A 13568-nucleotide genomic window follows, 5' to 3' on the forward strand; every position below is an offset into this window, starting at 1 on the left:
CCCCCCCACCCTCAGCTCTGCTGCGACGCCCGCTTCTCTGCAACAAACAGCTCATCAGAAAGAAAGAAAGATTGAGCAGATCCAAAAAGCATGAAGTAGATGGAGTCATTATGCGGGGGGAATATGATAGCAAAGTGGATAAGAAAGCAGTTTAGTGCTGTAATCATCTCTGGTTAAGTGGGCAAATGAAATGACCTCAGCATCACAGGGAGAATAATAATATCACGCTTTGCAATTTGCTGCAGAACACCGGCAAAATTGTTGAGCAGCTACAGTGCGGCGGCGGCAGATTGGAAAAATGTGGCCAAATTCTTTTCTCATGACTCACAAACAACCCATTTTTAATTAGCTGTGAAATAGCTCATTTGGATTGGATGTTGCTTTAGCGGGAAAACGATTCATGCGCCGTCTGTTGACTGCTGCATGGCTGAATTCAAATTTTGAATTCAAATCGTGTTTAAGCCGTCATGTTGTCTCCACTTCCTCACTTTGAACTCCTCGCCGCTGTCTGAAAGTGAAACCATATGCAGATGGAGAGAGAGGACAGCGCTCTCTTGAAACGTGTTACACCAGTGTGCCAGTATGCACTTAACTGCAAACACACACACACACACGCACGCACGCACGCACACACACACACACACACGCGCGCGCACGCACGCACACACACACACACACACACACACACACACACACACACACACACACACACACACACACACACACACACACACAAATACACACAATCACACGCAAAATACGAACCAATCAAAAATCACTGAAAGTAACAGAAACTATAAAAAAATACACCCTCAGATCTCTCGGCCAGAGCCGTGTAGATAGAAGAGTCCCGACATCTCCATTCACTCCAATGGACCAGTTTTTTTACTCTCAAGAGTTCCAGGAAGTAAGGTCCTGGATTAAGCAGCACTGTCGAGTTGCAGCAAAATAGACAGTTTGTGTTGTACTCTGAAAGGGTTTTTCCCCCCTTGAATCAAATTGTACATTATCAGCTTTATTTTAGCATGCAAACGTAGCGCGAGACCCATTCCTGGCTGTTCATTGGCTAATGAGTCTCGCATTGTGGTCCTCCGCTGACGCCACTCTCTCTCTAGAGGACACTACTCTCGGCCAGACGGATGCCGACACTGTCTGAGTCACGGTCGGCCCACTTCCACTCATGGCTTCCATTTCGGTGCAAAAATAGCCACCCGTAAAACATATCATCACCAGAGCTGCTCCCTGCTCTGTCCTTTCAACCAGTTATACTTATTGTGTGTGTTGAGCTTCCGACAAACTCCTCGCCAGACCAAAACAGTCATAATAGTTTCACATCGGGGAACAACAGATTCTCATTCATGGCATAAACAGAAATGCAATCATAAAGATATGTGGATTGTAAACTTACCTTTGGCGTTTTAGTGCATTTTCCATTTCTGGCATCCTTTATGTAAGCAATATCCAGAAGGTCTGTTTCCTGTCAACAAGAACAAACACAGTGAAATCACAAAGTGCTAAATCAAAGAGAGCAAAGATGCTTCAGCGCACACAGACATTCTGTAGCCATGGAGCCATCTGGGAATCAAGGAGGTGGCAACATTTATCCAAAACGTTACATTTTAATGTTGCGTTTTTATGCAGAAATGCCTGGGAGTTTCCCCTTTGTTCTTTTTTGACAATTCCAAGGTCTTTGGTCCAGGATGACCCCCCCCCCCCCCCCCCCAAAAAAAAAAAAAGGTTTTCAAGATGGAGACCAGTCATATTACCTCATATCACAATAGCAATCAGCTCTCAACATAAGTCAAGTGTGACGTCTGTTATGACGTGTGTCTCGTGACTCATCACCCCATCTTCAATAGCCAATCAGCCCCTGTCAATATGACGTCTGTTATGACGTCGCTGCTGAGCCTACGACGCGGCAGTATATATAGCCATGGTCAGCGCGTCATCATCCTCTCCGTGATTGTTCACCTCAGTGGTGGCTGTACCTGGGCTGATCGTCTTCTCTGGAGCTGTGTTTCAACCCACCCACCTCCCCAGTCCACCACCACCAACGTCTTGACTCCTCCTATCCTAGACTGAGCACTGAGACATGCCCTCCTCTCTCACCACAAGAAGAGGGTCATCCTACCACGGAGTCATTACGGCAAAATGAGTTGCCATGCTATTCGTGAATAAAGCTTGCTTGTCAAATTTGACCCACTAGTCTCTCGTGATTGAAGCGATGCACAAATGACTGCGTTACGATTTGTTTTAACGTACACAAAGTGTACCAACGGGACACAATTAATATTCAATGCGGGCTGATGACCGCACTCAAAGTGGCTACTCACCAACACACACACACACACACACACACACACACACACACACACAGAGGCACTGGCCGTGGAAAAAGCTGGTATGCACCCACGAACATGCACACACAAGCACGGACTTCAACACGCGCACTGTCCAATGTTGCTGCATGATGCGCTGCCATAATGCCTTGCCAAAGCCTGGTCGGTCTCAGCTGTGTGAGTGGAGAAATCCAATCTGACGATCTCCACGAAAAAGAGAGGCAGAGCGTGCTCTTTCTGTAGGAATTAACGAACGGCTCATTCGTTTTTAGAAACACATGCAACTGGCTAGCAGTTGGCTAACTGCTACACATACAAACAGCTCACTCTTATCTGCTCTCAGCTCCTCTCCTCTGTTCTCTTCTCTTCCCCGTGTGTTTTTTTATAACCATTTTAGCAGTTCATCATCATCGTCTCTTGGTCGCTCTGACGCTCCATCTCCTCAGACGGAGTGCAGAGAGTGCTGCTCTGGCCCTGCCAGAGTGTAGCGTTCTGAATAACCCAACGCTGTATACCAACAGCGCTCCCAATTTACCAACGCTCCCGTTTGTGCCAGAGTGCGCTCATGGGCGCTCCGAGTGTTATTTCCGAACGCACCCCACAGTATGATTGTGATTGAAGCAGAAACAGGGGCCTCGGTATCGTAAGGCCTTGGCCACACTGATCCGTGGTGTCTGTCCGTGTGCGTTCATTTCTCTGTTCACTTCCATTCATTTTCAATGACAGCTGTCCGACTGTCCGTGGAGCACTCAGAAGCGGACGTATCCACAAAATTTTCATACGTTTTGATGGACAGAAAGTTGAAGAGGGATGAACTTTTTCTGGATGGACGTATCGGATGGTCGGATAGTCACTGTCCATTTAGCCAATCAGAGTCGAGGTCTCGAGAGGAGGCGTTCTGAGATTTGTTTCAATTTTTCAAAGAAGATGGCGGCTGAGGCAGTGAAGGAGGCTATAATTAATGCTGTGTACACCATCCCGCTGTTGTACAACGTGATAGTCAGTGTCACCGTCTGATTTCACCATCTAATCTGGTTATTCGGTGGCATTTTATTGCCACATAAGTAATGTAGCGCACAGAGCTAACAGCTAGCTGACGCCAGCTTTCTTCTTCTCTCATTTTATAGGCGGGTCGCTGACACCTTCAAGGTGCTTACCGCCACCTACTGTCAGGGCCGTAACCAGGGTCCCAAAATAGGGAAGGTCCAGCAAGGGGAGGCGGATTCGGCGGCGCCCGCAAGGGCGCCGCCGAAAAAAATTTGAGGGTTTTTTCCCCCTTTTTTAGCCATATTTAGAGTAATATATCATTTTAAATCAACATTAGGATTATACTGTTGTGATGTCATTATTCAGTATATTCTCTTTCATGTCACCACCTGCTCAGCTCTCCTGTCAACATAATTGTAACTAACAAACACAAACTGTTTTAGCCAAATTCATATCAAAATGACACCTACAAACACAGGTACACAACCCAAGCCGAACACAACACACAAAGTCATCATCGATAATAAAAAAAACATACAGAGGGACATTTATTTATTCCTGATAGGAACGATTGAAAAATAAAATAAAATATATTATGTTGTTTTTAACTTTACACCACCTCTTTTTGTTACTTATTGGGTCATGAAACTGAAACCATGCATATAGCCACCTGCATACCTGACTTTGGGAGCTTTGCAATTGGCATCATGCATGATTAGCCAGTAGCATCCCAACGTGTCACACAGGTAACATTACTTAAGAGACAGACTAGACACTTACTTTCTTGGTTGTTGCTAAAAAATCTGTCAGTGTCACTCACTGTCTGTCGTTCACTCGCTCACTGTCTCGCAGCTCGCTCACCTTCAATTATCTCGCCAGGCAGACAGACAGTCATCACTCACCACCATGCTGCTGCTCTCTCGGAATCAAGTTACCGCGGACGCGGCGTCAGATGACTTCCTGCCTGACCTGCCTTTCGTTTCAAAATAAAAGCGATCCCGTGTTTTTCATGCTTTTCCATGCAGATTGTTTTATAAAAAAAAAAAAAAAAAAAAAAAAAAATTTTTTTCCCCTCTGAAATATTAGGGGAGGTCCGGACCTCCCCGTCCTCATAGCTAGTTACGGCCATGCCTGCTGTACAAGTAGGTTACTTGTACATGCAACGGACATAAATCTATCCGTCTATCCGTTCTGTCCATTTTCTGACGGATCAGTGTGGCCAAGGCCTGACAGCATCACTTACAAATATCACTGCTACTCCCAATGAAAGCTTGGCTGCACTGTTGTTGATCCATTCTTGATCAAACAAAGGGATGGAAGTCATGTGACCCTTCCAGCAGCATGTCACCAAGGTGCCGGAGACCAGCTGCAGTTGGCAACTGTTCTGGTGCTGAAGAACAGCGGGACAGGATTCAAAAAGAGGAGTGCTGCCGAAATAATATTCACATCACACAACAATGTGCCTGGGGGAATCGTATCACCACTTAGCGTATGGTGCACTGTAGTGTAAGTTGAATTATTATCCAATCCAATAAATTAATAAATAAATAAATCTTTCCTCAGTATAGTACTGAGGGAAAAATTGCCTTTTTTACCACATGCGCATGGTCAAGAGAAGGCTTTTTGGGGTGAGTCATGCATTCATTCATTCATTCATTCATTCGTTCAGGAACGGATAATGGATAGGATGTCATCAGTGATGTCATCAGTGATGACATGAGTGATGATGTCATAAATGAGAAATGTGAAAATTGTAGCCTTCCTCAGTTGCTCTAAATCGGCCCTTCGCCTTCGCTGTATGAAATAGGCCACGCCCATCACGGGGGAAAGCTCTCCATTCACTTGCAAACACACCAGCGTGATTTCCCTTGAATTAAACATAGCTAAAAGCTGTTGTGTGGTGGGCTGCGCAGACAACAAATGAAAAAAAAAAAAAATCGCCAATTACAGTTTTTTTGTACTCCCGAGCAAAACAAGGAAGCCAATGAGAATTGGCGAGAAGAAAAATGTCGATCTAGCTGGCAAGGAAGTAAGTTGGAGTGTTCATCTTCTGTATGATCTTTGTGTGCAACATGTGACATACTGTAGGAGAACGCCAGGATTGGGGGGGGGGGAGTTTTTGGGCGTGGTTTCTGAATGATGACATGCTCCGCTGCTGTATGTGATGAGAAGTCTTAAAGAGCATGGAGCAGGGTAATTCCTTTGCTAAATGTATACTTAACCTTGTCCCTATGTATATTTGAAAAGTTAATGCATCATTAAAAAAAAAAAAAAAAAAGTTTGAAAAAAAATATGGAGAAAAACACCTTCCTTTTTCAGAAGGAAATAACAGACTTTTATTCTGTTAGACAAAGTCTGCTACGTCACTGTGGGGAGTGGCTCCCGCGTGCGTGTCTCCCTCTCCCCTCCCACTGTCGTCAAATCCATGGTCAAATCAGTCGCATTTCAGGACAGATAGCAGGTCAGGTACGTACGCTAGTCAAAGTCAATCAGTCAGCCAGTTAGTCGGTTGGTTAGTTGGTAGGTTAATCACTAGTTAGTTTTTAGTATATAGTTAGTCATTTAGTCAGTAGCTGCCTGTAGTAAGTCGTTGTCAGTGAGTTATGGGTCGGGTGTCGCCAGGTTACTGCATGCAGATAACAAGTCAGCTCCACTCTGCTGCTTGTCTGCGTGACACAGTCTCTTTCTATCTCTCTCTCTCTCTCTCTCTCTCTCTCGGTGTGTGTGTGTGTGTGTGTGTGTGTGTGTGTGTGTGTGTGTGTGTGTGTGTACCTGCTGTCTGCGCGGTGACACGCTCTCTATCTCTCTCTTTCTCGTCTGTCTCTCTCACTCGCTCCGGGAGGGAGGGAGGGAGGGGAAAGAGCGAGTGGAGGGGCGCTCCGTCAGTCCCCCTCTCTCTCTCTCTCTCTCTCTCTCTCTCTCTCTCTCTCACTCGGTGTGTGTGTGTGTGTGTGTGTGTGTGTGTGTGTGTGTGTGTGTCTACGCTGTGTGATACGCTCTCTTCACTCGAGGGAGGGGGAGGCTGCGGCTCCTTCCTCCCCGCACAGCACCGCTGCTCTGCTCTGCTCTGCTCTGCTCTGCTCTGCTCTGCTCTGCTCTGCTCCGGGCTGTCTGCAGCCTGGGGTCCGCTCTGCTGTGAAAAGAGAAAGAAGGAGGAGGAGAAACCGCCACCTCCACAGCCAGCCACCTCACACACCCCAACTGTGCCCGGCTCGCATGCCTCTCGGTCGGCTGGCCGGACAATATGCACCCCGCTGCAGCAGCAGCTTCGGGAGGTTTTCTCACTGTGTTCGGGACTTCGGCTCTCGGCCAGATGGCTGGACACATACGTCACTTTTGCGCGCGCGTGTGTGTGTGTGTGTGTGTGTGTGTGTGTGTGTGTGTGTGTGTGTGTGTGTGCGTGCGTGTGTGTGTATCGAATTACAGTCCGCACCTCGGCCCGCCTCCGCTCGCTTGTGTGTGTGTCGAATTACAGTCCGCACCTCGGCCCGCCTCCGCTGCTTTCAAGCTCCTTCACAACTCTCTCTCCGCGGTCCGTTGTGGGCTGTTCCTGCTCTCTTTCACTGTCAAAATTAGCCTGAGGCCCATCACATGCATGTGCATAAACATTTGCTACCTCCTCTTCCTCCTGAAAACCGGCGTTAGCATCCATAGTGTGTGACTGACAGCCCTGACCTAAGTGATGACAGACAGAGGGACAGACGGGCATGCCTGGCGACTCCCTACTCTGACGTCAGAGTTTTGGGGTCCAAGATGTCAAAATAAAAGTTCAAAAAATAAAACGACCCCAGAAGTCACTGTAGTGTATATGTAAGTGTCTTAATGTGAAAATCAAGTTCCTCCATAATTCACCTACACATTGACTGATTGGGGTCTCTAACCTGCCCCATGCTCTTTAACATTTATGGCTCTCCAGTGGCATTTGGCTCTCTTTAGCAAGACAGGTTTCGGGGAAGGCAACCTCTAACCATCCATAAGTGGGCACACACCACACCACACCACACCACACCACACCACACCACACCACACCACACCACACACATCCATCAACTAGCTCTATCGCATGCTAATTTGCCTCGCCTATTGTCCCTTAAACAGCCAGTAATGCAATTTGCAGTAAACACACGCAAATGTGGTGAGACACTCAGAAGGCCCCCTGGTACTGTAGCTTCCTTCAGTGACCACATCCCTTTCTCAGTGTGGGCTATCTCTCCCTCCGTCTCTCCATCTCTCCCTCCGTCTCTCCATCTCTCTATCTCTCTTTCTCAGTGTGGGCTATCTCTCCCTCCGTCTCTCCATCTCTCCCTCCGTCTCTCCATCTCTCTATCTCTCTTTCTCAGTGTGGGCTATCTCTCCCTCCGTCTCTCCATCTCTCCATCTCTCTTTCTCAGTGTGGGCTATCTCTCCCTCCGTCTCTCCATCTCTCCATCTCTCTTTCTCAGTGTGGGCTATCTCTCCCTCCGTCTCTCCATCTCTCCATCTCTCTTTCTCAGTGTGGGCTATCTCTCCCTCCGTCTCTCCGTCTCTCCATCTCTCTTTCTCAGTGTGGGCTATCTCTCCCTCCGTCTCTCCATCTCTCTTTCTCAGTGTGGGCTATCTCTCCCTCCGTCTCTCCATCTCTCTATCTCTCTTTCTCAGTGTGGGCTATCTCTCCCTCCGTCTCTCCATCTCTCCCTCCGTCTCTCCATCTCTCTTTCTCAGTGTGGGCTATCTCTCCCTCCGTCTCTCCATCTCTCCCTCCGTCTCTCCATCTCTCTCTTTCTCAGTGTGGGCTATCTCTCCCTCCGTCTCTCCATCTCTCTTTCTCAGTGTGGGCTATCTCTCCCTCCGTCTCTCCATCTCTCCCTCCGTCTCTCCATCTCTCTCTTTCTCAGTGTGGGCTATCTCTCCCTCCGTCTCTCCATCTCTCCCTCCGTCTCTCCATCTCTCTCTTTCTCAGTGTGGGCTATCTCTCCCTCCGTCTCTCCGTCTCTCCATCTCTCTTTCTCAGTGTGGGCTATCTCTCCCTCCATCTCTCCATCTCTCTTTCTCAGTGTGGGCTATCTCTCCCTCCGTCTCTCCATCTCTCTTTCTCAGTGTGGGCTATCTCTCCCTCCGTCTCTCCATCTCTCTTTCTCAGTGTGGGCTATCTCTCCCTCCGTCTCTCCATCTCTCTTTCTCAGTGTGGGCTATCTCTCCCTCCGTCTCTCCATCTCTCTTTCACAGTGTGGGCTATCTCTCCCTCCGTCTCTCCGTCTCTCCATCTCTCTCTTTCTCAGTGTGGGCTATCTCTCCCTCTGTCTCTCCGTCTCTCCATCTCTCTGAGAGGCAGATGGGACTGGAGGTGGAGAATGAAGTGGAGTGAAGTGTGAGGCCCTCTGCATTATCAGAGGAGAAGCAGGACCACGGCACCTTGACAGCTGCAGCCTTGCTATCTGACCATCTCAAGGCCTTTGACCTGTCTATAAATCCATAACTACCTCAGTGTTCCCATTAGAATATTTTACTCAAACAGTATACATTCAGGTATATGTGATGTTATTCTACTCCTTATTTGTTTGTTTTGCGGGAGTCTTAAGGCAAAAATAACAGAAACGACCGGGTGAAAGTAAGAGTGGTGTGGGGAGCGCGGCGCTAGAAATGAGTCTGCGATATCCATCTTACGACGGAATCTTACAACAGAACAAGTGCGAATTCGCAATAGCTGCAACCAGATATGCGTGACGTCATCCACTCCATTGTGACGTCATCCGCTCCATTGTGACGTCATCCACTCCATTGTGACGTCATCCACTCCATTGTGACGTCATCCACTCCATTGTGACGTCATCCACTCCATTGTGATGTCATCCACTCCATTGTGATGTCATCCCACTCCATTGTGACGTCATCCCACTCCATTGTGACGTCATCCACTCCATTGTGACGTCATCCACTCCATTGTGATGTCATCCCACTCCATTGTGACGTCATCCGCTCCATTGTGACGTCATCCACTCCATTGTGATGTCATCCACACCATTGTGACGTCATCCACTCCATTGTGATGTCATCCACTCCATTGTGATGTCATCCCACTCCGTTGTGATGTCATCCCACTCCATTGTGACGTCATCCACTCCATTGTGATGTCATCCACTCCATTGTGACGTCATCCACTCCATTGTGATGTCATCCCACTCCGTTGTGATGTCATCCACTCCATTGTGATGTCATCCACTCCATTGTGATGTCATCCCACTCCGTTGACATTGTTTTTGTGGGCCAACATTTTTTTGGCACAGAGTGACGTTTGTGTGTCCCTGTTTGTTTTTCCTCTGCTGAGTCATATTCAATCCCTGTTTCACCCCGGGGGAATGTTGACTAAGAAAACATTCACAGCAGCAGGTCATTTTAAAACCCTGTCGTCACCATATTTGGATGCAATATTAACATGAACATTATTACCGTTTCCATATATGAGGTGGAAATGAAAGCACTCTATTCTATGGCCGCCGTCCACCACCGGGACAAGCATTTCCTTTAGTGAAGGTGGGGGAGACATTCTGCAGCGCGCACAGAGTCAATTAGGCCGTGGTCCCTGTGTGCTAAGTGAGAGAGAGAGAGAGGCTGCGAGTCAGAGGTTAACGCCTCCGTCGGGCTCTGCCAATGCCTGCTGCCTTTGAAGTGTGTTTAGAGAGCGGTGGGGGGGGGGGGAGCTCTGCGTGGGGGTCCCCCGGTGGGAACAGCAGGGGCTTCAGGAAGGAGCTCCGCCTCGGAGCTGCTGCCCTCTGGCCCCTGCTCAGTGTGGCGGCCCTCAGCTGATTCGGTGGCCTCCTCGGGTTAAGTGTTCAACCTGCAGAGCGGCAGGCTCGTTAATGCTAAAGCTAACGAGACTAGACCGCAGAGCGGGGAGCGCACAGCGGGACACTGACGTGGGACATGTGTTAGTATAGTAGCCATTAACCCGGGGAGGTAAAGAGACCTGTGTCTTCAACACACGCTGACGCACACCGGCACTGCTCATTATGCAGACGTCAAGACAAGACCAACTCACACTTTATCACGGCGGCCTCCGTCTGCACGCGGAATGTTCATTAAAATCCTGCGATACTTGTTTAGTCTGTTTGTCCAGACATATGCTTTCCTGTTTCACTTCTCTCATTTATTTCCTATGACGTCTGTTCTTTATCTGTTCATTTTCCCTCCCTCTCTCTCTCTCTTTTTCCTCCCTCCCTCTCTTTCTCTCTCTCTCTCTCTCCTCCCTCTCTCGGGGGCATTTGTGTGTGCATCTAAATAGTGAGTGGAGCTGAGGCCGAGCCGCAGCAGCCCTATTAAGATCCATGGCACGTCCAGGAAGCGAGCGAGCGAGGAGGCCGGGCGGGAGAGAGACTACGGAAATAAATGAACATGCTTAACCTGCCCTGGCCCCGGGGCTCTGCTTTCTGTCTGTATCTCTGTGCTGTGGGGCTGCTGCCTCCCTCTCAAATTAACCTCATTACTTCTCCCAACGTACAAGTAAGAAGAATGCTGTTTATCTCCAAGGTGCTAACGCCAGAAATAAGTACGTTACTTGCGGGGTTTTTTTTTTTTTGCGATTTGAGTGAAATTTGCGTAATTGTTTGAACGAGCTGCCAGGGGAAATGTATTATTGAGCTCCGTCATTTTGTTGTCAAATGAGACTTGTTTATACTTGAGGCTAAATGGAGGGAGGAGGGGAAATAGATGATTTGAATAAAACATCCTTTCATTGGACTTCTGCAACAGGACCGACAGAGCATCTGATCAGGCTGGCTGCTTCTGAATCACAGAGCGTGGCTCCCCTCTGGGTGAACAGGCAAGAGGAAAGGCGGGTTGTGGGGATGGAGGGAGGTTAGGGGAGGGAGGGGAGGCCAAGGGAGGGGGGGGAGGGAGGTGAGGCCAAGGGAGGGAGTGAAGGTTAGGGGATGGAGGGAGGTTAGGGGAGGGAGGGGAGGCCAAGGGAGGGAGTGAAGGTTAGGGGATGGAGGGAGGTTAGGGGAGGGAGGGGAGGCCAAGGGAGGGAGTGAAGGTTAGGGGATGGAGGGAGGTTAGGGGAGGGAGGGGAGGCCAAGGGAGGGAGGGGAGGGAGGTGAGGCCAAGGGAAGGAGGGGAGGTTAGGGGTGTGAGGTGATGCCAAGGGAGGGAGGTGAGGCCAAGGGAGGGAGGGGAGGTTAGGGGTGTGAGGTGATGCCAAGGGAGGGAGGTGAGGCCAAGGGAGGGAGGGGAGGTTAGGGGTGTGAGGTGATGCCAAGGGAGGGAGGTGAGGCCAAGGGAGGGAGGGGAGGTTAGGGGAGGGAGGTGATGCCAAGGGAGGGAGGTGAGGCCAAGGGAGGGAGGGGAGGTTAGGGGAGGGAGGTGAGGCCAAGGGAGCGAGCACAGGATAAGGGGAGTGAGATTAGGGCAGCCAGCTCATTTAGCAGCAGCATGCTTGACAGCTTCCAGGTTGCAAACGGACGTGCTCTCCACAGGAAGCAGGGCTTCTGCTGTGAGAGGGAAGGAGGGGGAGCAGGTGATGGAGGCAAGAGCGTTTTGTCTGGTGGACACACAGGTCAGTCCTGGAGAGAAATACATCCTCGCCTGCCAAGGCTTGTCAAGGAGAGGAGGCCCAGGCCAGGAGCACTTCGTGTGTCAATCATACCAATATAACACTTCCAAAAGCCCTGACCCCTGACCCTTACACACCCCACCTGCAGTGAGAACAATATTATTCACCATCACCATGATCCTATTTCAAATGAGCATTATATTGTGAGCAGCTATTAAGTGTGATTTATTTATTTATTCGTACGGTGAAAAAACACAGTGATAAAAACAAAAGATAAAAAAAGAGAAGAAATACAATTGTGCTGGTGAGAATGATCAACCAACAACAAATCAGATCATAATCTCACCTTTACCTGTTGGGAGTTGTGGAGCTTTTTTTTTTACACACAAAAGGCCAGTCGACTACAAAGAAGACCTTTTGGATTAATGTGTGCATGTTTCTCATTGGGAAAGTGAGCCAATAGGCGCTTAGCGTCGGATACTTCCTGGTATGTCAGTCATCTGTATGTATGCATGTACTATGTGCTGGGCCATCTTGTGTCATCTAAAAGCAGGCTGCGCTTAAATCAGGTTGTTGGCGAGTCAGATGTGGCCTCGGATCAGATGTGGCCTCTGCGCTGACAGACAGGCTGTTGCTTTGTGGCATTAGGTGACCCAGGCTATATTGGGACAACGTGTCAACGTGCCCCCACACGCAGCATGTCTTCTCCTGGACCAAAATAAACTGCTGTAAACACACCCGTCAGTCTAGGAGCGTTTCTAGAGGAAGAAGCAGCCGGGGAAGCTCTCTGTAAATCATATGAAAGACACCTACACTACACTATACACCACATATAGCTACACTACACATGAATTAGAATTCAGTGCACGTCAAGGGAAGAACAGGGGAGACATGTGGGATTTCTGTGGTGTGGAAAAGACGAACTAACACCAAAATGTGCATTTTAACAAGTTTAACCCATTGATACCTGATGCAGCATTTGTGTGCGTATCCCTTTAAGATGGTTCGTGGTCTTAAAGGGATACGCACACAAATGAGGGATATACACACAAATGCTGCATCAGGTATCAATGGGTTAAGGAAGTGCCAGAATTCCATAGCTACTAGAATGGCCGTAAGTGGCCGTACATTGCAAACTATCATATCTCATGATAAACACCCAATTGAGAGATCAAGGCATTTATTGTGTTAAGATGTATTTTAAAAAGACAAAACAACAACACCAAAATGTGAAAATATGAACCAAAATTATTTTTTGGCCTAGACCCCTGGGAAATTCAGTGGGGTCCAACTGACCGCCTATGGTCTTTAGGTAAAAATGATATTTTATTTGTCTTTTGTGTAATTCATATAAAAAATATTTTAAATGACAATACAGACACTTTTAGGAAAAGTCAAGTACCAGCAGCACTGTATTTTTTTTAATTCAACAAAGTTATTGCACATATACATTTCAAAAAGGTCAAAATGGCCACTGTAGGCGTTCTATTGTTAAAGGGATAGTTTTTTTTTTTTTAAGTGGACTCCTACAGTATGAGGTACTCTCATACAGTCAGCGTACTGGGTAAAGCACTCTGGACACATCGCGCACCCAGACGAGAACTGCACTCCAGCTGCGGCAGCAGGCACAGAGAGCTGTCTGCTGAGTAGGGCTGGCACGGATCAGAAAACCCACGGATCGGATCGCGTGACGGATTTTGAGCCACGGATCACGGATT

At 48.3% G+C, this 13568-nt stretch overlaps 1 protein-coding gene across 1 annotated transcript in view; it reads right to left on the minus strand.

Moving 5' to 3' along the window:
* The window catches only part of plcb1l (phospholipase C beta 1-like), a gene marked incomplete at its 5' end in the record, with an annotated part of 271472 nt that overhangs the window by 206849 nt on the left and 51055 nt on the right, over nucleotides 1–13568 (minus strand). Inside the window, one exon of the mRNA XM_083642697.1 lies at nucleotides 1409–1477. Within this exon, the coding sequence (XP_083498823.1) occupies nucleotides 1409–1477 (69 nt within the window). The remainder of the gene's footprint in view (nucleotides 1–1408; nucleotides 1478–13568) is intronic.

This window comes from Poromitra crassiceps (genome assembly GCF_964638095.1).
Source record: "Poromitra crassiceps genome assembly, chromosome: 9".
Lineage (NCBI taxonomy): Eukaryota > Metazoa > Chordata > Actinopteri > Beryciformes > Melamphaidae > Poromitra > Poromitra crassiceps.